At 45.8% G+C, this 23,339-nt stretch overlaps 1 protein-coding gene across 1 annotated transcript; it reads left to right on the top strand.

Moving 5' to 3' along the window:
- Positions 1-2,753: 2,753 nt before the first annotated feature.
- Positions 2,754-14,702, top strand: LOC146174197 (A disintegrin and metalloproteinase with thrombospondin motifs like). The gene is made up of 5 exons (XM_084585348.1): positions 2,754-2,766; positions 3,198-3,396; positions 3,794-3,932; positions 4,019-4,126; positions 14,519-14,702. Exons 1-5 carry the CDS (start codon positions 2,754-2,756, stop codon positions 14,561-14,563), a joined length of 504 nt encoding a protein of 167 aa, XP_084441474.1. The 3' UTR covers positions 14,564-14,702.
- The last annotated feature ends 8,637 nt before the right edge of the window (positions 14,703-23,339 follow it).

Below are 23,339 nucleotides of genomic sequence, written 5' to 3'. Positions count from 1 at the left end.
GAATAATGGGCTCCAGTGTCAATGAGAGCGGGCACAGGGACTCGATCTACGAGGACATTGATCAGGTTGCGGCGTGGTGCGATGGTCGGAACACAGTTGGCTGTCCGGGTTGGTAACGCAGCGTCACGTCCGGGCGCTGCGTTGCTTAGTTTCCCGAGTAGGTGCCTTAGTACGCTGGGGACAAGCTACGGCGACGAGTAGGTGATCGGGAATGATGGGCTTGAGGCGATGGAGAACGGCTAGGACGACAGTCTTGCTCTGTGTTCTCAGTACGAAGATGTGCTGGGGTGACAGAAACGCGTCGTGGTGCATAATAGTTATGGCGGACAGGGCTGTAATAGGTTTGAGAGGGGGAAGCCGGATGGCTGCGGAAATAGCGGGACGTATGGCCAGCTCGACAGCAGACGAAGCAAATAGGCCTATCGTCAGATGTGCGCCACTCCGCTGGATTGCGGGTAGGGTAGCGCGGTGTGTAGGGCGGGGTTGTGGCAGCAGCAGGACCCAGTGGGATTGGCCGTGGTGCAGGGGGTGGTGGGGCAGGATTTGAAACGAGGCCCACATTAGCGAATTCTTGGCGGATAACCGCCTGTATCATAGCTATTGTTGTCTGTGCAGGAGGTGACGTATGTGTAACAGGAGTCAAGGCCTCGATTTCTCTGCGGACGATGGTAGTGAGGTTATTCTGACTTGAAGGCTGCTGTAACGTGGGAAAGTCGTCACATGAGGATGTAGTCGTCATGTTGAGAAGGCGCTGAAGCCGATGGACGATGCGGCGCTGCTTCGCCTGATCGAAACGGCGCCAGACTTGCAGGACTGAGTCCACCGTAGAGCAGTCTTTGTAGAGAAGTATATTGGATGCGTCATCAGCGATACCCTTAAGTATATGGCCCACTTTATCAACTTCGGTCATGGAGGTATTCACCTTTCGACACAATGCGAGAACGTCCTGTATGTAGGCCAGGTATGACTCGGTTGACGATTGAGCCCGAGTAGCCAGGTGTTTTTTGGCTGCCAGAGCTCGCCCAATTGGTTTGCCGAATAAGTGCTGCAGTTTTTGTTTGCAGATGTCCCACGTAGGCATCTCCTGTTCGTGATTGGTAAACCAAGTCTTCGCCATTCCCGCCAGATAGAAGATGATGTTTGCAAGCATTATGCTAGCATCCCAGCGGTTATTCTTGCAGCACATTTCATATTCGTCGAGCCAATCTTCAACGTCCTTGTTGTCTTCGCTGTTAAAGATAGGCGGATGACGGATTTTGGTTAAAACCATGGAGGCAGCTGGAGTTTCCGTAGCGGGTGATGCGTCCTGGGATGCCATGCTTACTGTGGTAGTCGGTGGGGTGAGCTCAGGGAGATGACGTCCACTGCGCAAATCCAGGTTTCTGACGTGAAAGTACGAGGAGCTGTGGCAAGGGGAATAGAAAGTACCTCCACCAAGGTGTTACGGGTAGTTCAGCTTGTAGCAGAGGGCGAACACCGAAGACAAGGCTTTCAAACAGACATTCTCTGTAGGCACCAGCCGACGCTGTTGAACGTCGTCTCCTCTCAAAAACTCACGAGAGTCTTTTTCTTTCCTTATGCGTTCTTCTTCTTTCCTTATGCGTTGCACCGCCTAATGTGACAATATTTTGTACAGGAAATGTTAGGGGGCATCATTTAAGGGAGTGCTCTGTTTCATGCATTATGTCTAGTCCAAAAAATCTACAGAACAGTGTCAAAAAGTATGACAAAATATTTGCGTAGTTTTGTCGTAAACGTCACATTTTTCTGTAGTTTTATAGTGCTTTTAAGTAGTTCTGTAGTTTTTCTGTAGTATATATCCGTTGTCTGTAGTTCAGCAGCAGTTTTTTGTTGTAAGAACACAAATGTCTGATGTTACTACAGAACTTTCTCTTGCCACAAGTTTCCCGTCAAAAACCACATAGATAATCTCTAGTAATAACAGAAAATTTTCTGTACTGTTTTCCGACTGATATGTGAGCTAATGTTTTGGTCATGTATATTGCCGCAAACCATTCAAATCACTGTTGTTTCTTTAACAGCCACCCTCTTGTGTCCTTATCACTGTGATTATAACGCACAGATTGATCATTCATTTTTTTTTGTGCATGCTCGTTGGCTTTATCATTTCGTTTATTGCGGAAGCTGCTTCGAGACGTATCTCGAAGATTTCCAGCCAAGCGCGTGCATTTGTACTATGTTCTAGGTTATGCTGGTCACCATTTGCGACTTTATCTAGACGGTTTCTCGCCATCTTTACATTGTGCGGTGACGAGCGGAACGGGTAACCTTTGTTCGACGACCGACGATCACTCTTGCTATTGTTGCCAAGGCATTTCCTGAAATCTTTTGTGGGCGCAAGGCATCCTAATAAGGAACAATTTACTGCCATACCAGTCTTTTCATTTGCTGTATTCGGAACTGTCACAAATACGTGACAATATTTAGCCTGCGCTCTCATATAATATCTGAAATATTATGTCTTTTTTAAAAAAAGAATGCGTTTAGCAGGTGTACGTTGACATTATCGGGATGCTCTATCAGCTCTAGAGTTTAAAACTGTTATGGCTTGAAATAAAATGAGGATAATGCAGCGAAGCATGAGAAACATGCAAAATATATACAAGAAAGGGGAAAAGAATAGAGCACATTGTGTTAGGAAAACCATCGCAATCAATTTCAAACCTGATATTATGCCATTTGATCCTTTTTAAAGCAGATATTATAAACTTTGCATATTTTTCAATAACGAAATGCACTACACAGGTCAGTAACTATAATATTTCGCGGCATCATAAAAATGCCGCAGATGGTCATTAATACTTTATGGACAATAAGGTGAGAGTCATAATGAATCATTTTAACATACTATTAGTTTTAGATGTTTAATCTATATGCGGCCAAAAGCCGGTAAAGATTGCGATCGTCATTGGAATGATGTGTAACATTTCTCAGTTCAGAAGGTAATTATATAATAACATTGACATGTTCATTGAAATATAGGCAGTTATTGCGATATCATTTACAGGAGTGTATTTTTTTTTTTTTTGCTGCATTTGTTTAGTCTGGTTGTATTCCAAACTTCATAGCTGTTGAAAATATTATCTGATCTAGGACATGATTGTACCAAGACTGTCCTTTGCGTTCTGTTTTATAAGTGCCTAAATGATAAGGCTTTTAAATCTCTTTCAATATAGGCAATGCACATAACTCTTACCCGCTTTCTAGTCTAGGATGTGTGCATGATGGATCTGCAGCTGTTGACTACATCCCTGGCCACAAAGGATCGGAACAGTGCAGTTGGAATGATGGCTACATGATGAGCTACCAGAAGAAAAATGACAGACAGTACAGATTTTCTCATTGCTGCTTGGAAGACATGAGGAACCTGATCAGGTAGCGAGAAAAAGGTTACACAGTCACGTAAAAATTATTTTGAAGTAATTGCTTGTGTTGATTGCAAACTCGTGGAGTATTCTCTAAGTATTCGTTGCGAGAACTTCTTTATGTAAAATGTGGTTTTGTTACCAAGCGTACATTTTCGAGAAATTGTGACAGCAATACGTTTTGTTTTCGAATATACAGTGCACACTATCAAAGCAAGAACCACTAAAAAATATTTGCTGCACGCAAAGTTTTTACTTCTTTTTGAAGCCGATATACGCAGTCCTTCAACACGTCAGGAAAAAGTATCTAAGAAAAAACCGGAATACGCAGCTAAAAATTTATCACAGCAAACTACACCCAGTTAGACATCATCGGTATGTTTTTTCTGGTTGGTTTTTGTGCTCAGACAGCAAGGATGGAGCTGCCTCTCCGACAGAAAGAAGAAAACCACCATTAAGAGCACGGACGTACCAGGTCAACAAACATCAGGAGAAAACTTCTGCAAGAGAGTTTATTACTGGTTGTCGGGCATGCATTATGACACGGTAAAGACGAATTATTTTTCGCTCCTAAGGGTCGCTTTCAATTTTTCCGCTCAGTGTGAAAAATAATGACTATGTTTATTTTCAAGGAATATGGTGTTCAAGACTGTAAGATACGCTGTCTGTCTGAAAAACATTATTACGAATTAAGTGCCGTGGATGGTGTACCCTGTGATAAGGAAAAGAAAGGATTGAAGGTAATCTCTTCGTTTGCATGTTTCAGTGTGAAGTATAAAAATGATAAAGTCTGCTTTTAGTACTGAAATAAATTTAGCTTCACCTGGTGCTGTCTAAAATTTCTGAACATTTGCAATCTCTAATATGGTTATTTTAATATACACACTTTTTGTGCATTGTTCACGACAGGAGGAGCATGCAGCGGTAAATTTTTAGTGACAAAATTTTGTTACCTATCTTAAGCAGCCACCACGTTTTGTTACTTTATAGCAACGTTACTACAGCACAAACGGCTCGTGCAACGGCTTTCCGCAAGGACGCAGACACTACGAGAGGCTCGAATATGCAGTAGCTAATCTAGACTGCACATATAATGCCCCATTGCAGCAATGAACGAATGTAATATTTTTTCAAAGACCCTGTCCATATAGTTACTGGTTGAAATTTTTGGACGAAAGCGAAAATCGCCCTTCTTATTACAAGGTCAGCTGAAATCTGGGGAAATATGGGAAGCGGCACTGTAAGCAACAAACTAGTGTTTTTCGAGAGCGTGTCACATATATGGACAGCATGCTGCACATTGCAAAGCAGTTGCCATCAGGTGGGGGCTTGGCAGAGAACGATGGCATGTTAGGTGTTTATGATAAAGCATCGGGCGACAGAATCGAGGTTTCTAGAGTGAGCTGGAGTATGCTAATGACTCGCAGCTTTGTCCAGAGTGCTCCTTATGCCTCACTGTACACAAGTAGTGCTCACAAATTCGATGCCCCTAACGCATTGGTCGCTTTCCAGCCTGCGGTTTCTCGCGGTCAGCCAATGGTCTTTAAATGTATAAAACAACCACTACTTATTTACTTCAGTATCATTATTCCCCTTATTATGACATATGTATAAGTTTTCGCGGCTTTATTATTGCGTATTATGATTTGCAAAGCAACATTTATTCCACTTATCAAAATGCGGTAATATTGTTACGTGCTTTGTACGCACGGGGGGGTTTATTTACAGGAATCGGTCCAAACAGGACTGCGACGAAGCGTACAAACGTCCCTCTTCTTTATTCTTCCGTCGACGTTCTACGAAGGCGCGTGAAATTTCCCTCCTCGCAGACGAAGCCCGTCGGGTGAGTTACAGAGAACCTCAGGAATGAAATCGCTTGAGGCGAGCTACATGCACCACCTGATACTGCCGTGACCGTCGACCATTCGCCGTTATGCGTGCTATGACGTAATCCAGGTCACTGATGCGTTCTAACACAACAAATGGTTCGGTGCAGTGTGACAGCACTTTTTGACAAAGACCACGCTTTCGGAGATGTGTCCACAACCACACATAGTCACCAGGAGCATAAGAAACTTGTTGGTGTCGGGCGTCGTAGCGGTTCTTAGAACGTTCTTGTGAAGATAAAATTCGACCTCTGGCCAGCTGGCGGGCTTCTTCAGCTCTGCAGAGTGTGTTAGCAAGGCAAGGTTCGCAATGAATGCAAAATGGCAGTATGGTGTCGAGGGCACAGCGAGGCGTGCGAGCATAGAGAAAGTAGAAGGGACTGTAGCCTGTTGCCTGATGTTGCGCTGTATTATATGCATGAGTAATGAACGGTAGAATGCCATCCCAGTCCTTATGGTCTGCAGCGATGTACGTAGCCAACATGGTGGTAAGCGTCCTCTTAGTTCGTTCTACCACACCGTTCGTTTGGGGATGATATGGCGTGGAGTGGCGAAAACTGCTGGCGCTGAGGCGAAGAAGTTCTTCGATAATGTCCGCTGTGAATTGGCGTCCACGGTCACTAATGATGACTGCAGGAGGGTCGCGCCGAAGAATGACGAGTCGAAGTAAGAAATTTGATACTTCAGATGCAGTAGCGGCTGGTATCGCGGCTGTCTCACAGTAGAGGGTTAAATAATCAACGCGCACAAGAATCCATCGGTTTCCTTTAGAGGACCGTGGGAAAGGTCCAAGAAGGTCAATGCCAACTTGCTCAAACGGGGCTGTTGGAGGTGTGACTGGCTGCAGTTTTTCATGTGGGCCTGAAGTCGACAGCTTAAAGCGCTGGCATTGCACACAGCTGGCTACATATCGCTTGATCGTTGAACGCATCTTCGGCCAGTAAAATCGCTGCTGTGTGCGGTGGAGTGTTCGGGCCACTCCCAGGTGACCAGACGTGCCATCATCATGCATCATTTCTATAACTGTGATATGAAGGCTTTCCGGAACGACAAGAAGCATACGTGCTCCCCCAGAGGCGGAATGTTTCTTGTAAAGCACTCCTTCGCGAATGCTAAATGTGTTCTTCATAGGATCGTTGGCGGAGTCAAACAGAAGTTAACGTTTTGTCTTTGCGTTGCTCGGTTCGGGAAACTCGGAGATCGGGAAGGTTTGTGAAATTGGAGCCAAATATTCATCGAAATTGCGTCAGTCGTTATCAGTCGTTTGAAGCGGAAAACACGAAAGACAATCAGCATCTGAGTGTTTATGGCCGCTTTTATGCACCACAGTAAAATTAAACTCTTGTAGGCGTAAAGCCCATCGAGCGAGCCGCCCACAGGGGTCGCGAAGACTCGCGAGCCAGCAAAGGGAATGGTGGTCGGTCACGATGGTGAAAGCATTCCCGTACAGATAGAAAGGAAAGCGCTGTACAGCGAAAAGAACGGCGAGACATTCTTGCTCCGTAACCGCGTAACTTCTTTCACATTTACTCAACGAACGGCTGGCATACGCTATCACGTGCTGATCGCGTCCATGACGTTGTATAAGTACAGCGCCGATACCAATACCACTTGTGTCAGTGTGTACTTCAATTGGAGCTGATGGGCAGAAGTGGCGGAGGACTGGACCCGAGGTCAAAAGAAACTTCAGATGACGGAAAGCTGAGTCACATTCGCTGGTCCAATTGAATGGTACATTTTTATGCAGTATACTCGTAAGTGGGTAAGCGATGTCTGCAAACCTTGGTATAAAGCGTCGAAAGTACGAGCATAGCCCCAAAACACTCTGCAGCTCTTTTACTGATTTAGGCACGGTAAAACTTTTGACAGCTTCAATTTTCGTGCGATCTGGTCGAACACCTTCTTTGTCAACTAAGTGACCGAGGACAATTGTTTCAAGAGCGCCAAAATGACATTTCTTTGCATTCAGTACAAGACCAGCTCGTTCCATGCAGTTAAGTACGATATCCAGACGGCTGTTGTGCTCACTAAATGTTTTGCCAAAAATTACAACGTCGTCCAAATAACATAAACAAATGTGCCACTTTAGTTCACGGAGAATTGTATCCATGAACCGCTTGAATTTGGCAGGTGCATTACATAATCCAAAAGGCATAACGTTAAATTCATAAAGTCCGTCTGGTGTTACGAATGCCGTTTTTTTCTTTATCTGCAATGTGCATGGGGATTTGCCAGTAACCGGATCTCAAGTCAACTGAAGAAAAGTATGAAGCTGAGTGCAGACAGTCAATTTCGTCATCTATACGTGGAAGCGGGTAGACATCTTTCTTCGTGACTGTATTTAAACGTCGGTAGTCAACACAAAACCTCCATGTGCCATCTTTCGTTCTATCAGCTGCCCAAGGACTACAGGACTCTCGAATACTGCGGCGATTTAGCATGTCTTGAACTTGCTGATCTATTACCGTACGTTCAGTTGCTGAGACTCGATAGCGCTTCTGACGTATTGCAGGTGCGAACCCAGTGTTGATCGTGTGATGAATACGACTGGTAGACAGTGGCATTGAGCCATACTTGACAAAGTCGAACACTGTCACGTGTTTAAGCAGTAGTTCCACTAGAATACGATGCTCAGTTGTAGAAAGAGACTTACTAATCATAGCCGTAACTTGAGTCTCCATGCCTGGTCGCACCTGCTGCTCAGTGACAGAGCTGTTTAATGCCGCAACGGAACCGGATATGCCTTCCTCGAAACGGGCGAGTTTTAGGCCCCGATGCAACACAGTTGGCTCTTCGGAGTGGTTCACTGTCCACAGCTCAGTGCGGCCTCTAGTCACGGGAATGACGCAACGAGGCACAAGGATACTCTTCTTAGAGCAGGTGAATCTCGTAGGTACTATTATAGCCTCAAAGGATTCGCACTGGTTGCGAATAGAGAAAACCCGCACGAATGCTGCAGATAACGCTGGCAAAATTGTGTCTTCGTCCACAGCAAATACTCCGAATTCAGGTGTCGAGCCATCCACAAGAACCGAAAGTAGTGAAAGATTCAAAACAATCTCTCCCGTACCGCAGTCTAAAGTTGCACCAGACTCTTGCAGACAATCAATCCCAAGAATCACATCACATCATGCGTTGACCGAGGCAGCACTGCAGATTCTACTCTAAACTTGAGGCCGCCAATAACAGCATCCGAAGCACACACACCAAGAGGAACTAAAGGTTCACCACCGACACTACGGAATAACACTGCACGGTCACCACTGAGCATTACTTTTCTACCTAAACGGTTCTTAAAACTCAAACTCATAACAGATACTGTAGCACCAGTGTCCACAAGAACCATTGTTTTCACACCATCAAAAAACATTTCCAATTTGTTCTTTAACATAAACACGGGTAGAGGTATGGACGTCATTGACTCGCCGGCGGCCTCACCTCCATTGGCCGCGCCTCCTAGTTTTCCTGAGGCGTAGGGGAAGAATGACTTCGAGGGGAAGGTGACCTGCGCGGACGCTGGGGTGGCGGCGTCACACTACGATCAGATGCAGGAGATTAATTCCGAAAATATGTCGAATGGTATGAGTACCCAGTAGGCATAGTCGGGGATCGCTGTTGTTCGGTGCGCAGCCGTCCGTGAATGTTCGCGTGGGGTCGGTAATCTTGGACAGTTGGAAAACGGCGGCAGCAGTATCTAGCGATATGCCCCGCAATGCCACACCTGTAGCACACAGGTTGAGGGCGCCAGCAATCAGCATAAGAGTCTTCACTAACAAAGTCACGACGTTGATTGTAGCGAGGCTCTCGCTGCTGACGAACCACATTTTCAGAGTAGGCGGACCTCTTTTCCATCGGCTGGTGGTCATAACGTTAAGTACAGCTGCGCTGATCGTCCATATGCGCGCATCTGTAAAGTAAATTTTGCCTGAAGTTTCCGGTATACACTGTGGCCAAAAAGGTTCATATCTTCCCAGAGGGGACACCCGAGTCATATTGCTACTGACCTCGTACTTCCACGTATCCGCCAGCTGGTCTTGCACCTACAAATGTACGTTTGGTAACGACAATATCTGAGAAATAGAAGTGTTTGTTTTTTGGAAATGATAAAATAAAGGCTTCCGTGGCTGAAATGCAAGCGAGATTAAGTATAAAATATATAAATAGTCAGTTAGCTTGCGCAGCTGGCGCACGATTGGAAGGGTTCACCTTTGTCTATGTATGGTGATGATGGTGGATTTTAATGGCGCAAGGGCGACTCAGGCCAAAGAGCGCCAAACTCAAGGTTATCTATGTATAATTTATACATAAATCTACAAGAGGCGTCTGCGGCACGGCTTCGACGGTTGCGGATTTCCCAGAGTTCCATCAGATTTATACGGTGCAAGAACAGCTCACGCAAGCATCTGACCCGAAAATACATGGTGCATACGAAAAGAAACGAATCAAAAATAAAATTGTGCCCTCCGGATATTTAAAGTATGATTATGGCGCACATCACATAGTTTTTTGAGTTACGCTGACTCTGTTAGGTCTGCAGAGACCGGAAGTCGGCTGTTGTGGCCCCATGAAATTGCCCTGTCGTGCCGGTTATATTTCAGTTCAGTTCAGTCGTTCAGTCGTGTCCGACTCTTCGTGACCCTATGGACCATTTCACGCCACGCTTTCCGGTCTCTCACTATCTTCCTAACATCATATAACTTCATCTGCAGTGCCTCGAGGATGCCATCTAACCATCGCGTTCGCTGCCTACCCCTTCTCCGGCGACCGGCAACCTTTCCCAGCATCAAATCTTTCTCCAGCGACTCCTCTCTTCTCATCAGATGACCAAAGTAGCTGAGTTCTAACTTTAGAATTTGACCCTCCAATGAGCAGTCAGGGTTTATTGTCGACAATATCGACTGATTTGATCTTCTGGCAGTCCAAGGAACTCTCAAGAGTCTTCGCCAGCACCACAATTCAAACGCGTCAATTCTTCGGCGGTCAGCCTTTTTCACAGTCCAACTCTCGCATCCATACATCACAATTGGAAAGACCATAGCACGAGTTATACGGATCTTGGTTGGCAGACTAATGTCTCTGCTCTTTACTAGGCGGTCAAGGCTAACCATTGCTCTCTTTCCCAGAAGCAGGCGTATCCTAATTTTATGGCTGCAGTCTCCTTCCGAGGTAATCTTGGAGCCCAAGAAGAGAAAATCTGTCACAGCTTCCACTTCTTGTCCATTGATGCTCCAGGACTTGATAGGGCAAGACTCCATGATCTTTGTCTTTTTGATGTTCAGTTTAAGCCCAAACTTCTCACTCTCTTCTTGTACGCGCATCAGAAGTCTCTTGAGTTCCACTTCACTTTCTGCCATTAAAGTGGTATCATCCGCATATCTAAGGTTGTTGATACGTTTTCCAGCAATCTTCACTCCATATGAAGACTCGTCCAGACCGGCCTTCCTCATGATGCACTCTGCATATAGGTTAAATAGGCAGGGCGACAGTATGCAGCCTTGCCTCACTCCTTTCTCAATCGGAAACCAATCGGTGAGATCATGCCCAGTTCTGACTGTGGCCTCTTGTCCTTCATACAGGTTCCGGTTATATTAATTACTTATTACTATTGCTCTCAAAAGGGCTTCTCTTAGCTCAAATTTTTACCATCAATTATCAATCCAAGGATAGTGCCTGGCCATGCATGCGCCATATCGGAGTCTGCAATCTTAAATTGAAAAATAAAAATTAGAGCAGTTTTATTTAGTTATTGTTGATTTATACAGCCATAACTTTAGTATTGTAATGTGCGACACTCAGTGGTCCGATAAAGTTTCAGTTTTGGACGTGCAAATGAAAAGAACATATGCATGCACGTGCATACCAGCATTGATATCTTTAAGGAAGGTAGTCTTACAGCGCGGAGAGTTCTGCAAGTCTTCATTCGGTATGTTATAATAATACCTGACGATATTTTGACCATGAGTGCTCAGCTGTTCAGTTCTGCTTACGGTACTCGACACAAATATTTAGTGTTTCTTCTGCGGCAGCCCGTCATCAAATAACAGTGCAGAAATACTTCCAGGCATTGTGCACTCATGAAAGAGAGCGAGAAGCCACGTAATGCAAAATATATATTTAAATTGAGTTCTGTTCATTTAGGAAATAGCACACGAATAAAGAAATCACTCCCGATACTCCGCACTCTGGACTTTGATATGTTGGTGGTAACGAGCAATTGTGACCTGAGATCAGTTAGCGGATTTTAATCTGATTTGAAAATTATGTGTGCGTCCATTTCCAAGTGTGAAGTGAATGTCGTGTCACATGCCTGTTAAATTCATTAATGTGGCTGCCGAACAAGACCAGCCTAATTAGAACCATTTTTCGTCGCACTGACGATGTTCCGGGAGATGTTTCGAGTTACGAAGTGTTGCACAGCATACCTTTATTTTTTTAGATTTTTTGGCTTCATATCACTTCTACTTAAAGTGGCACTGGCTTCGCCAACAGGTTCTTGTGAATCCTTTGGAGCGTTTGAGAAAAGGTGCACCCATAATGGTTCGACATGAGACCTCTGTTCCTCCTGAAGGCTTCTTCCCAGGTTCTTCTGCAGGTTGTTGCGATAAAAACCAACAGGAGACGTTCAGCTCCCACCACGGGAAAAGGAACAAGATGAAGATTGTCGTCATTAGCCATATCGCAGCACATAGCAGTGTTGGTTTACTGGTCCTTAGAGGCAACACTAACTCGAAATTATATTTCATCAATATTTAAGCTACACGAATCATATTGTCAGCCAGTCATGCTTAGTGCTTCTTGTAGAAATGCAACTGATAGAATAACCTATTGTCTGAACAGCATCCTCTATTAGGTCAAAACAAAAATTAATGAGTTCTTTGGCTACATCAGCCGCACCTTTTCTAGCCTGACAAACATTTTAGCCCGATTATCTTGTCTATTAGTCAACCACAAGACAACCATAGGCATTTCTTCAATAATGAGTTTACAGTGCGGATCTATAGCTTACTTCAGACATTCCTTCTTTACCAAACCGCCGAGGTACCGCAGTAGTTACGGCGCTTGAATATTGTTCTCTAGGATGCCGGATGCTGGAATATTGTTCTGTAGGTGGTCGAAATTTTCTGAGTGCTCCATTACGGCTTCTCTCACAGCCTGAGTAGATTTGGGACTATAAACTCCACAAACCAAGCCATTCCTTCTCTACCTGTAATCATCCGTAGACGAGACTCGTATTTCCAGCCAGCCCCGTCAACGACCTACCGAAATTCTGAAGCTTACATCGCCACAGTTGCATTAGACGCTTAGTTGCGTGCAGTGAGTTGTATTTTAAGATGCCGTTTTTATTGCACATATTTTGGTAGTGTTTGCCCTCCTGAATTTGGTCTCCCGTTGTAAGGCTTCAAAGAAAGACAGTCTATGCCTAGCGTACTAAAACTTTTGCTTCCATTGTAAATTTATTTGTAATAAAGGGAAAGCGCGGCACTCATCAAGGTCATTTGAAGGTTAAATCCTGAAGATTCTTGACGGCTGCCCGAGGTAGCGTAATGAAGATTTCCTTTCAAAACGAAGCAAATAGAATCTCGCATTCCGATTGGACTTGCGACGCGCCTGACGCAGGAGGAATGGAGCGAAATAATAAATGCTTCAATCCTGGTTCTGACAAGCAGGGCCCGGCCACCCTGTCGACACAGTGCTATGCGTGGAAGCGCAATGAATAATACAGTGCTGCCGTTGATCGCCTCCTTACACGCGGTGCATACTTGCTGTCGTGACCTAAGAGCTGCTGTCTTAATCCGCGCCAGGTGGTCTTTAAAGTTTCGCCATTTCGATCACCACAATTTCTATGCTGCCGCCGCCAAACCGGAATAGCAGTAAGCAGCCGGCCATGTACACATTACTCCCAGCTTCTACCTGACAGCTGTGATCGTTCGCTCTCAACGCCGAAGCCGTGGATAACGACGGCATATTTCAACATTAAAACCTGAAAGCTGCCGCCCTACCTTATTAGGTAAGAGCACTGAAGACTATATACGAAACTCCTTTCATCCCATCTCAAAAAACATTTTTATAAAGCTTCCGGTTAATGCCCCGTGGTTGAGAAACCAAGCATCTGCGATGTCGGCTTTGTCTGTGAAATAACGCGTGCATAGTTGAGGCAATTGTTATCTTGTAGGCGACGCGTGGCGTACTCAACACACATGTGAAAAGATTGGAAGAGTGAAAGAAATACAATTTACTTGTACCAGTAAATAGTAGACAAGAATACGAGGTACAGCTCTTTCCCACCCATGTCCTCTTCCTCGGCCGTCGATCGGAATAATGTGGGCCTGAGCAGCGTCTATAGCAAGGGAAATGACTTCAAGTTTTCAAGTTGCCTTTTTACGTCCTGTTTGAGTCGAAGTGCCTTGCAGGACTCATATTCTCTATCAGATTTTTATATCTAGGGCATTTTCTTGTCATGCATATCATGTCCACTATGTCCTCGCAACCTTTGCACCTGGGACTGACAATTTCTGGGTGCCACTTGCTGCAAAGCTGGTGGTTCAGAAATACTCCGGATGGTGTCTTCTCACTTCAAATGTGCGGATGAGGGGAATGGAATAATCAGCTTCCTTTGCATTTCTAGTCGCATATGCTACTCCTAGGTCATGCAGGTGTGTACGTAAGGCTGAGTAAGGCTAGTCGCCACACCTAGGTCCGGTGGTATTTCACAAAAGTGATACGTCACCTACGACTGTTCGCTAAAGGAAATTAGCGAAATAATGGAAGAACAAATAAAAGGAATTAAGTGATCAGTGAATAGGCAAGCTGCAAAGTATGAGAGCACGTGAGAGAGCGAGACATGGTCAGGGAGGGATATCGGCTGGTGGGAGATATTGCCGCTAACATTTTGCCCTTGTCGACACTGCTTATATCAGTGCCTAGCTTTCCCTCAACTGTCGCTGGCCACGTTCATCTAATTATTTACTAATAACTCCAAGATTTATTTGTTCTACATTGATGAATGCCAGAAAACATCCTGAAGTTTTCCTTTGTGTCGCACACCATTCTGTCGCGTGTACATGCCCAATGAGTCCTCGTATCCTAGTATTTCTTTGCTCATGAGAACGAACCATAACACATTATGTTTTGGTGTCTCTATACGTTCCTGGTGTTCATTTTTGTTATTGTTAGGCGCCATCTTAATGCTCGCCTGCAAAGCATCATCAAATATATAATTTTTCTCAATATCATTTTTATTTCCAGCGCTGCATCCTAGGAGAGTGTAAAAAAGTCAAGGACAAAAATTGATCATCATGATGGATGTTGCTTGCGAACTATATCTTCATAGCTTGAAGAAATCTGTGCCAATGTACAGCATTTTCACAGTAAACACAATGTACAATAAAGATAAGTCACTCCCCTGGATATTTGCTTTTCAATAGCTATCATCTGCACTTTCTTGATAAACTTGGAATAAAAGTTTGTTTGCTTTATGTGGTTTAACGTGCCAAATCGACTCAGGCTATGAGACATGCCATAGTGGAGGGCTCAGAAAATTGCGACAAGCTGGAGGTCTTCACTGTGTACTGACATCGCCCAGCACACTCATGCCTAGCTTCTCCCATCCATAGAAAGGTTCTGCCGCGTATTGGGGCTGTTACCAGCATGTTGAGATTAATTCTTTGCTATAAGTGTGAAAAGGTAAGTGTAGTCTACAGGTGTAGAATTTATGTGTCCTATGACATCGCCATAACATTGATTTGTCTTACAACAATGAATGCGCGCCTAACCTGCTTGCGTTGCCAAACGCCACTTGAAATCAAACAGCAGAAGAATGTAAACTGTGACGAAGAAAGGCCGGATAGGACTTACTTAAATATTTATATGCGCTTTTCAATGTAATCGCTTAAAAATAAATATGTCGATGCCTTTCATTGCGGTTCCTCTGGCGAGACTGCAATAGCCGCAACTTGAACACAATCAGGACGCGATCGACATTCCGGAGAAATATTTCAGAAGCCGCTTTTTAGCTCAGGAAGTGCACTATGCAATTACTGTGTGGCGGAATAGATGAAACATTGTGTGGCGTTCGCGAAACATCTTTTTTGGAGGATCTGAACATGTGAACGTTGCACTTTAGAGTGTGTTTGTGTTTGTGCTTTCTTGTGTCTCCGTATCCCGTCCTATGCGCTGTTCCTTAATTGTGCAAAACCAACTAGACCGCCAACTCACTCTTATTACTGAAAGGTTAAGTCCGGATTTTAAAAGCCTAGAAAAATAGCGGAACTTTTGTATGTCCGCTATATTTAGGCCTATGGGCAGTCAGGCACACAAGAATTTGTTTGGCAATTTAAAATACAAGAATGTATAGTTGTGTATCTTGTTCAGTTAAGGGGATTTATTGTACCAAAGCGACTCATAAGAAAAGGTGTTGTGGAGGGCCCTCCTAATTTCGACTACGTGCGGTCTCTTAATGTGCAGTGATATCGCACTTTTCAAATATCACTTTGACTCCAGACCAGGGCGTTGCCTGTTTTGATTTTTAGTGAAAGGGCCAACATGAACCTTGTGTGTTTCGCATCAAAGAAGGTATGCAGCGCCTCGATTGCACCTTTTATTTCCGGGGATGAAAAAGGGTGCATTTTATTTTCCTTTACTTTTAAGGGTGAAGAAAACGAAACAGAAAGTATAAAGAAAGTGTACCTTTTGGTTCCTTAAAGCTTTGGTATCTTAAAGCGAAAGCTCTACTAGCCTTTTCTAAGGTCATCGGCGCGGTAGATTTTACCATGAAGTGGAGGCGTTTATGCTGCGCAATGCAACAAGTGACTCGCCACCACACCTACGGCGCGCCTATCAGGCGCTGCTCACTTGTGTTGTCACAGACTTTACCCCCGACTCAATCTCTGCCGTTATAAACTACGCCAGTGGCTACATTCCGCAACGCTGATCACCTTTTACGCTACCGGTAGCCCCGGTTCAACATAAGCCTTCCTGCCAGCAAAGAAGTTAATTCCCAAAACCGAGGTCTTGCACTCTAGTCTACAGGCCTCTGGCCCCCATAAAGGCCGCAGAACGCCTGCTCTCCTCCGTGTTATTTTCTCGTACTAACGGACATACAAAGGGAATATGCATTCCCAGTCCCATGCCTCACCATACCGAAGGCAGAGCACTGGTGACGGCTGCAGACTCCGACTGCTCCACGACTTACAATGCTACATGCCCGAGACCCAGATCGCTTATCCCCCTCGTGCAGAATTTGTGGTAAACAGGAGACATCCTACACATCATCCTTACATACTCAATATTCTCTCATCCCCTATCTTTTTATGACCAGCACTTCAACTCATGACCAGTGCAGGATCATCTTCGGTGCCATAAAGAGGCCAATTCTCCAAATAATTTCTTTTCCTTTCCAAAGGTGTCTCCTCAAAATGAGAAATCACCCATGTACCATGCTAGGGGTTTCGTCCCCACGATTTATATATTGTTACTTAGCGTTCCCGAGCTGCAAGACTCAGTTCATTGTCAGAAACACCTCCGAACTTCCACAGCACGCCGACATTAAGCTTCAGTGTGATCGTCGTTGTTCGACATAACACCCATCATCCTCGTCGTCTTCCAGAATCTCGGCTGCACACCGTAACACTGCCCCTTTCCCACCGGGCAAGCACGGTCCCGGTGCTTGCTAAACCGGCAAGCTTTTATATAAGGTTTAGGACGAGCGACGTAAACAGTTTGTGTAGGTGGGGCAGTGGAGTCTGGTGTGAGAGACAGGGGCGTGACTTTCGTCACGTCACTACGTTTCTACAAGACGCGGTAGGGACCCACCTAACACCGCATGAGTTTCTCGCCGACGGAAGGATAAACACAGTGCATAAACTTGGGTACCAGTGCCAATTAAAGTTGTTACAGGCACACGGTCCACATCAATACAGAGAAGGTTGCGTCGATCAGCCATGATCCGGAGAGAAGCTTCGGATGGGGTCTTAAATGCAGTGTCACCTTCGGTAGCTGCACTTGTTAGTTTTCCGGAGCAGAGCCAGAGAAAGGGCGATGATGAACAGCTAAGTTTGGGCGAGAGGGGGCGCCGGGTTTGGGAGACGGTGAGTGGCTGGACATGCGCGGAACAGGGGAGGTAAATTCACGAGTCCGTGTCTCAAGAAGAATTTTTATGTTTTCTCCGCATGCGGCGCTGCGATCAGGATAGTAGCTAGGTCGAGATCGCCAAATTCAAAGGCAGTAGCAATGACGAGAAATCTGGGCTACACACGAGCAGTTGAAGCATAATGGCAGGCCATCCGAGGTTATTTGTTTTGGATTGCGGTAGCGGTATCGCGTCGGGAAGGGCGCAGCTGGAGCTGCAGTAGCTACCACCTGAGCGTTGGGTTGGAAAGTAGGCTGTAGGGACTTCTGACCAGAGTTGTGGCTTACGTTCGCATTAAAGCCAACATTCGCGAAATCCTGTCGAACGGCATAGCAATATAGTAGCGTCCGCAGGCTGAGGGGTGAATGCAACGAAGGTCATATCCTCCAGCTCTCTGTGAACGTTACTGCTGTTGTCTGTCGGGTTGGATGGCTAATGCAATGTTGGCAGATGTTCGCAAGAGGACGTAGCAGCTGGTTTTGGTGAGCGGTCGAAGCGGAGAAAAATACGACGGTGTTCAGTCTGCTCAAACAGCCGACATACTTCGAGGGCCGAGTTGACTGTCATGCAAACTGTGCTAAGCATATTAAATGCGTCGTCGGCGAACCCCTCAACAAAATGACCCACGTTGTAGGCCACTGACATGACGCTGTTCATTTTACGACACAGTGCTAGGACATCCTGAACGTACAAAACCTAACACTTGGTAGTTGACTGCGCTCGACAAGTAAGATCTTTTTTTCTGTGCTGAGCTTCAGTCCTATTGGCTTTCCGAAAGAGTCTTTCAGCTTCTGCTTGGAAATGTCCCAGAATGTTCTGTATTCCTCGGGCGCTCGGCCCAGACGCGCGCCGCTCTTACCAGGTGGAATATCACATTTGCAAGCATCGCAGTACCAGCGGTTGTGCTTGCTTACCGGCTCATATATGAAGAGCCACTCGTCAACACCGAAAGCATCGGTGCCGAAAAAAAAAGCTGGTTCCCGAGGCTGTAAAATGACAACGGTCGGCGCTTGTGTTGCCGCTTTGTATGGGGATGGGTCGAGTGGCACACCTGGAGAATCATGCTGGCGGCCACTTCGGAGCTCCAAGTTGTCATCCCGGGATAGGTTTACACCGTACAGTCACCAAAACTTCTACGGCGCGTTTCCGAACAGTTTAATGTTAGGAGCTCATCCGCAACACCACAGAACACCAACACAGCAGCTTAAGCTTCAGTGGTGTCGTCCTTTGACAGAGCGCCCGAAACATGCTCGTCGTCTTCCAGCATCTTGTCTACACACCGTAACAATATGTGGCAATATGTTTCAACCACCACCACCACGGACAGCTCAACCACGCCGTAAGTGAAGGGCGACAGGTGGGGAGAAAAACAGAAAATGGTATCGTAGTAGTGGGCTCCGGCGTACATTCGCCCACATAGCTGGCATTGCACAGTACACGGATGCCCCTTCACTTTGCATCATATTTTGAACCTGGGTACTCCGATGCACTAGTCGAGATATAACCACTGAGCCACTGCTGCTACGAATGTGGCATACTCTGTCACATACTTTGTGTGAAGTCCACTTCTAAAATGCAGAGCTGAATGTTAAATGAGGAAAATGGTCTCTAGCGATAGGCGCGCCGCCAAGACCGCACTGCTCTTCGCCTTCACCTCCGCCCTGTGGCAACTGTCGATTCAAACACGTGCTCTCTCCACTGGTCACATGGGTTAATGAGTGACTCCTCAGGTACGTGGTGATTTCCAGAAAAAGGAGGATGACGACAGTGGCATCTCAGCAGGTGCGCGTGCCTGTGCAAAGAGGTGCATTTTCGTAATACGCTTGCACGGCGCCGCGGCGATGATAGAGTGCAGAAAGAGCGCCTGCGGGCATCGCATTCGCAGGGCACGCTGCCGCAGTGACTGCAAAACATGAGACACAACAAGATATTCTGTCCCCTCTCTTAAAAGTATTCCGTTGCCACCGCTCGCCATGAAAATGTTTTCTTTAAAGCGTGCCGATGAACCTTAATTTCATCAATGGAACTCTCCTTGTGTTCGATGCAAAGCTTGCTCGCCCACAGCCGAGTTTTTGCTCCACATTCGGTTCAGTAGCATTCCATCACTCTAATTTTTGTCTTATAGAAAAGGTGCTAACCCCCCCCTACCCCCTGGTGCTAAACCAAACAAAAAGGGGCGTCAGGCCAGTTAGATGTTGGCAGGGAGCTCTTGATTGCTGGCGGCGTCTTCAGCCAGTCGAACGAGGACATACTTGAGCTCAATGCCGAGCCTTGGCGGTAGGGTCTCCTAGATGTCTTTGCTACATTCGTTGAGCTCTGTACCATATGCTTAATGACAAATTAATTGCAATGAAAAGGCGGTGTTGAAAGCACTGTCATGTCTTTTCTCAAGGAGATGTTTGGAGGCTAACTACAACATTTTGTGCTTCTTATTTGAAATGCTTTTTAGAAACACGCGAAGTGAAAATAAGCAACAGCATTTAGTTCAAGCTAGCACTTTCGTAATCGTCAAAATATTTCCAAGGATAGTGCAGAAATGCGTGCGCCGTGGTGTTGCTGCGTTGGCCACATCATGAGCAGTGGGGTACCGTGAGTATAGTAACTACAGCTTTCCTTTCCTGTAAACCAATTATATAACGCCGGGTATACTTTGATCCGGTCAACAAAAGGCTGGTTGCGTTCGACAGGGGGTGCGTCATGTACCGTGTGCAGCAGCAACACTTCGGCTTTCGTATTTCTTCACTAAAAATTCTGCAGTGCTCTGGGAATATTTCATACTTCAGTTGGTCGATTACCTCTTTCACATACCATTTAACAATTTCCACCATATCTTCATGCAAATCAGGCCCTTTCTTGCTCGTTCACATTCAAATATTTCAAATTTTCTGCCACCAGAAGTTAGGCCTACGTCAACTAAAGTCGAGTACCACGTGATCCCATTTGACTTCACCATTACCGTTCCCGGCTATTTCGAGGTCTGATTGATTCGTTGGCTCTAATTTGTTGCCTAATTACCCCATGAACATATTTATTTCCTCTGTAACCTTTATATAATGCAACCAATTTTTCCTATCTCTCGTTTTGTTCGATCGTACTAGTGATGACAATTCTGGACATACGTAACTGTCGACATATCTAATTATTGCTCACACATTAAAAACCGCTCTTTATCAAAATGAATATCGAAAAAGTTGGGGTCCAATGCTGCTATACCGAATGTGGAGCGCAAGCTTTGTGTGGTGGCAACCAAGCGCTTCATCAAACACAATCAGGGTTCCCTATAAAGGATCAACTTGCTCCTGCGTTCTGTGCAAAATCCACTTTCTGCGCATGCATACCTTGCAGACACTTTCCAGCTTCACTGGGTCAGCTCTCCGCAACTGTGCGCGCATGCGGAGTGCGGGAACTGCCCTCCTTGTCCTCTTCACACCGGCGCGCAGATCGGCTGACATTTTGATTGATTCGTTGATGTTATTTAGAGAGTACAGGGCATGTGCGTGACAGCATTTGATTCCTAACTAAAATCTAGTCGGAATTCACACACGAAATTTTCTTGTGAATAAATTACATTCATAAAAAATTACTTAACGGTTTTACAGGCTCTCACAATAAAAATACAAAATTCAGGCATTGCTTCTATTGATTACATCAGTATAAAACTCAACCTTCGGACGCCAAATGAAAACATACACAAATTCACCATACTAAAGTCTATCTGTACGTCAGAATAAACATCAAAATAGAACGCTACACTCTTCCTCTCCATGGTGGGCACCAAGCACGCACCTGATAGGTTACTGGGTGAACCACGAGACACAACTGGCGAGTGTGGGCGGCCGAAACTGAGGTCGCCCTTGAGGTGGACTTAAGTGCGAAACGCATAGCTGTGGCGGCTGCGCACCCCACGCTAAGATTGGTTTCTAATCATGATTTCCTCTTCAACTCTGAATTGTAGCAGATGGAGCTTCACTTTTAAATACGACAGAGTACGCCCCACGCCCCGCCGCAACGGCTCAGTGGTTTGCAAGGTCGACGATTTATTCGGGTTCCCGGGTTCAAGCGGTGGCTTTGTTCCCGTTGAGACGAAATGCACAGGCGTCCGCATTCTGTCTGAAGTCAGTGGGTGTTAAAGATCCACATTTGCGCGAAATTACTCTGCAATCTTCCGATGCGGCACTCCTTTCTATTTTTCCGATTTCACTACAGTCTTCTTGCAAGAGAGAAAGAAGTGCAACATTGAAGGTCCCACAGCACACGGCTGCCTGTGCGTTTCGCCTTCACCGAAACACAGTCGGATTCAATCCCGCCTTCCTGACGCCGCCGGAGGGGAGCAGTGGTTAAGACGCCCGACTGCTGTGCTGCAGTATCCGGGTCGGAACCTGACCACCGGGGGCTGCATTTCGTTGTAGGAAAAGGTGGGTGGCATCCATGTGCTGTGCGATGTCAGTACACGTGTGAGAACCATAGGCGGTCGAAATTTCCGGGGTCCTCTACTATGGCGTCTCTCATAGCCTACTTTGCTTTGGGGCGTTAAACCCTAAAAACAAAAAACATCCGCCTTCCCCTCATCCCTTACGGCGCGGTAGAAGTGTCTACGTAGAAAGCGGACACATACTTCGCCTTTCATTTTCATGAACTATTCCTTTATGTGTCATTCCGAAGCTGCGACTTGATGGTCAAATGAGGTTTGGAGGTTACTTTGAATAGAACGTGTTCTAGGAAGCAAATGCCCAGTAACTCTCATACTTTCTCTGTGGACATCTCCCCTTTCCGTAGTTTTCATTTCCAAGTCTGATTTCACTTTCAGCTATTAAAGCCTTTATTTAAAAGGAGGAGTTTGCTGTTCTTAGTCTCTTCGGCCCCTCACGTACTGTACCCCCTATATTCAAACCTACTATCTCTCGCGGTTCATGAGGTCGGCAAGGCGCTCCTTGGCGGTCTTCTACCAGACAGGATCCTCATTGTAACAGGGTCTCCTTGTCGTCTCAAGTGATAAGACGCTCCACAGTTCACGGGGAAGAATCCTCCGGGCACTGAAATAGGATACGGGAGAGAGTGGTGGTGGGGTGGGCGCAAATGGTGCAAGAGTTGCTTATGAGCAGTGATATGCAATTGGGAGCTAATATAATTGAATAGGAGCATTCGCGTCTGGAGGCGACGCCATAGAATTCGATAGCGATGTCCTAAGGAAGAGTGAGGAGGGGTAGAATGGTCTCCTAGTCGGGTATACCTCAGCCAGCTTACTGAACTTGTACATGCACTTCGGGGAAAACTCTTACGCAGGGGCGCCTCATTGTGGCGCATCACACCTGCGGCCAAAAATATCGGCGGCCTCGTGGCAGGGTTCCCTGAGTGTGCGGGCACCCTGTTGAGCTCCACTTGGCAGGTCGGATTACCAGCGGTCGTGTTCTGTATGCTAAAGGAGAAATATCAACATCACCACTTGCGAAATTTAGAAATGAAGGTTCACAATCCATGAGTACGTGCAATCGCAAGGGCGATTGCGAAGGTAGCAGCGGGTAGAGTGACTTCTTGAAAGGAACTTCTGAGATGGCAGCGGGCAGAGGGAGAGTAGCAAGAGACGGAAGGTTATGGTCCACCATGGCTGCTCTCACTTCCTTGTTCAAGTATGCGGCGTCTACCCATACTGCGTATATCTCAGAACCACAATAATAACGAAAAACCACTAGGTTTACCGGTGTGCGCAGAAAGTGCGCGGCTGTGCGAGATGTCCGCCCCTACTAGCGATTTCGCGAATACAGATAAGATAAAAAAAATTATTTATGATATAGTGGAGCAAAAATGAACGTAGACGCCACGTTTGATATCTGTATAATGATTTAGTTAATCTGAGCCACACATTTTAAATTTGCGTCGAAAAAGCGCCAAACTTCCATGTAGTCAGGGGTCGTGAAAACACCTAGCACGTTAGAACAATAC

Source organism: Amblyomma maculatum, chromosome 11, assembly GCF_055883805.1.
Source record: "Amblyomma maculatum isolate TAMU_Amacu chromosome 11, ASM5588380v1, whole genome shotgun sequence".
In the NCBI taxonomy this organism is placed as follows: Eukaryota; Metazoa; Arthropoda; class Arachnida; order Ixodida; family Ixodidae; genus Amblyomma; species Amblyomma maculatum.
The sequence above is the reverse complement of the archived record's forward strand: the minus strand, read 5'-3'. Positions and strand labels throughout refer to the sequence as shown.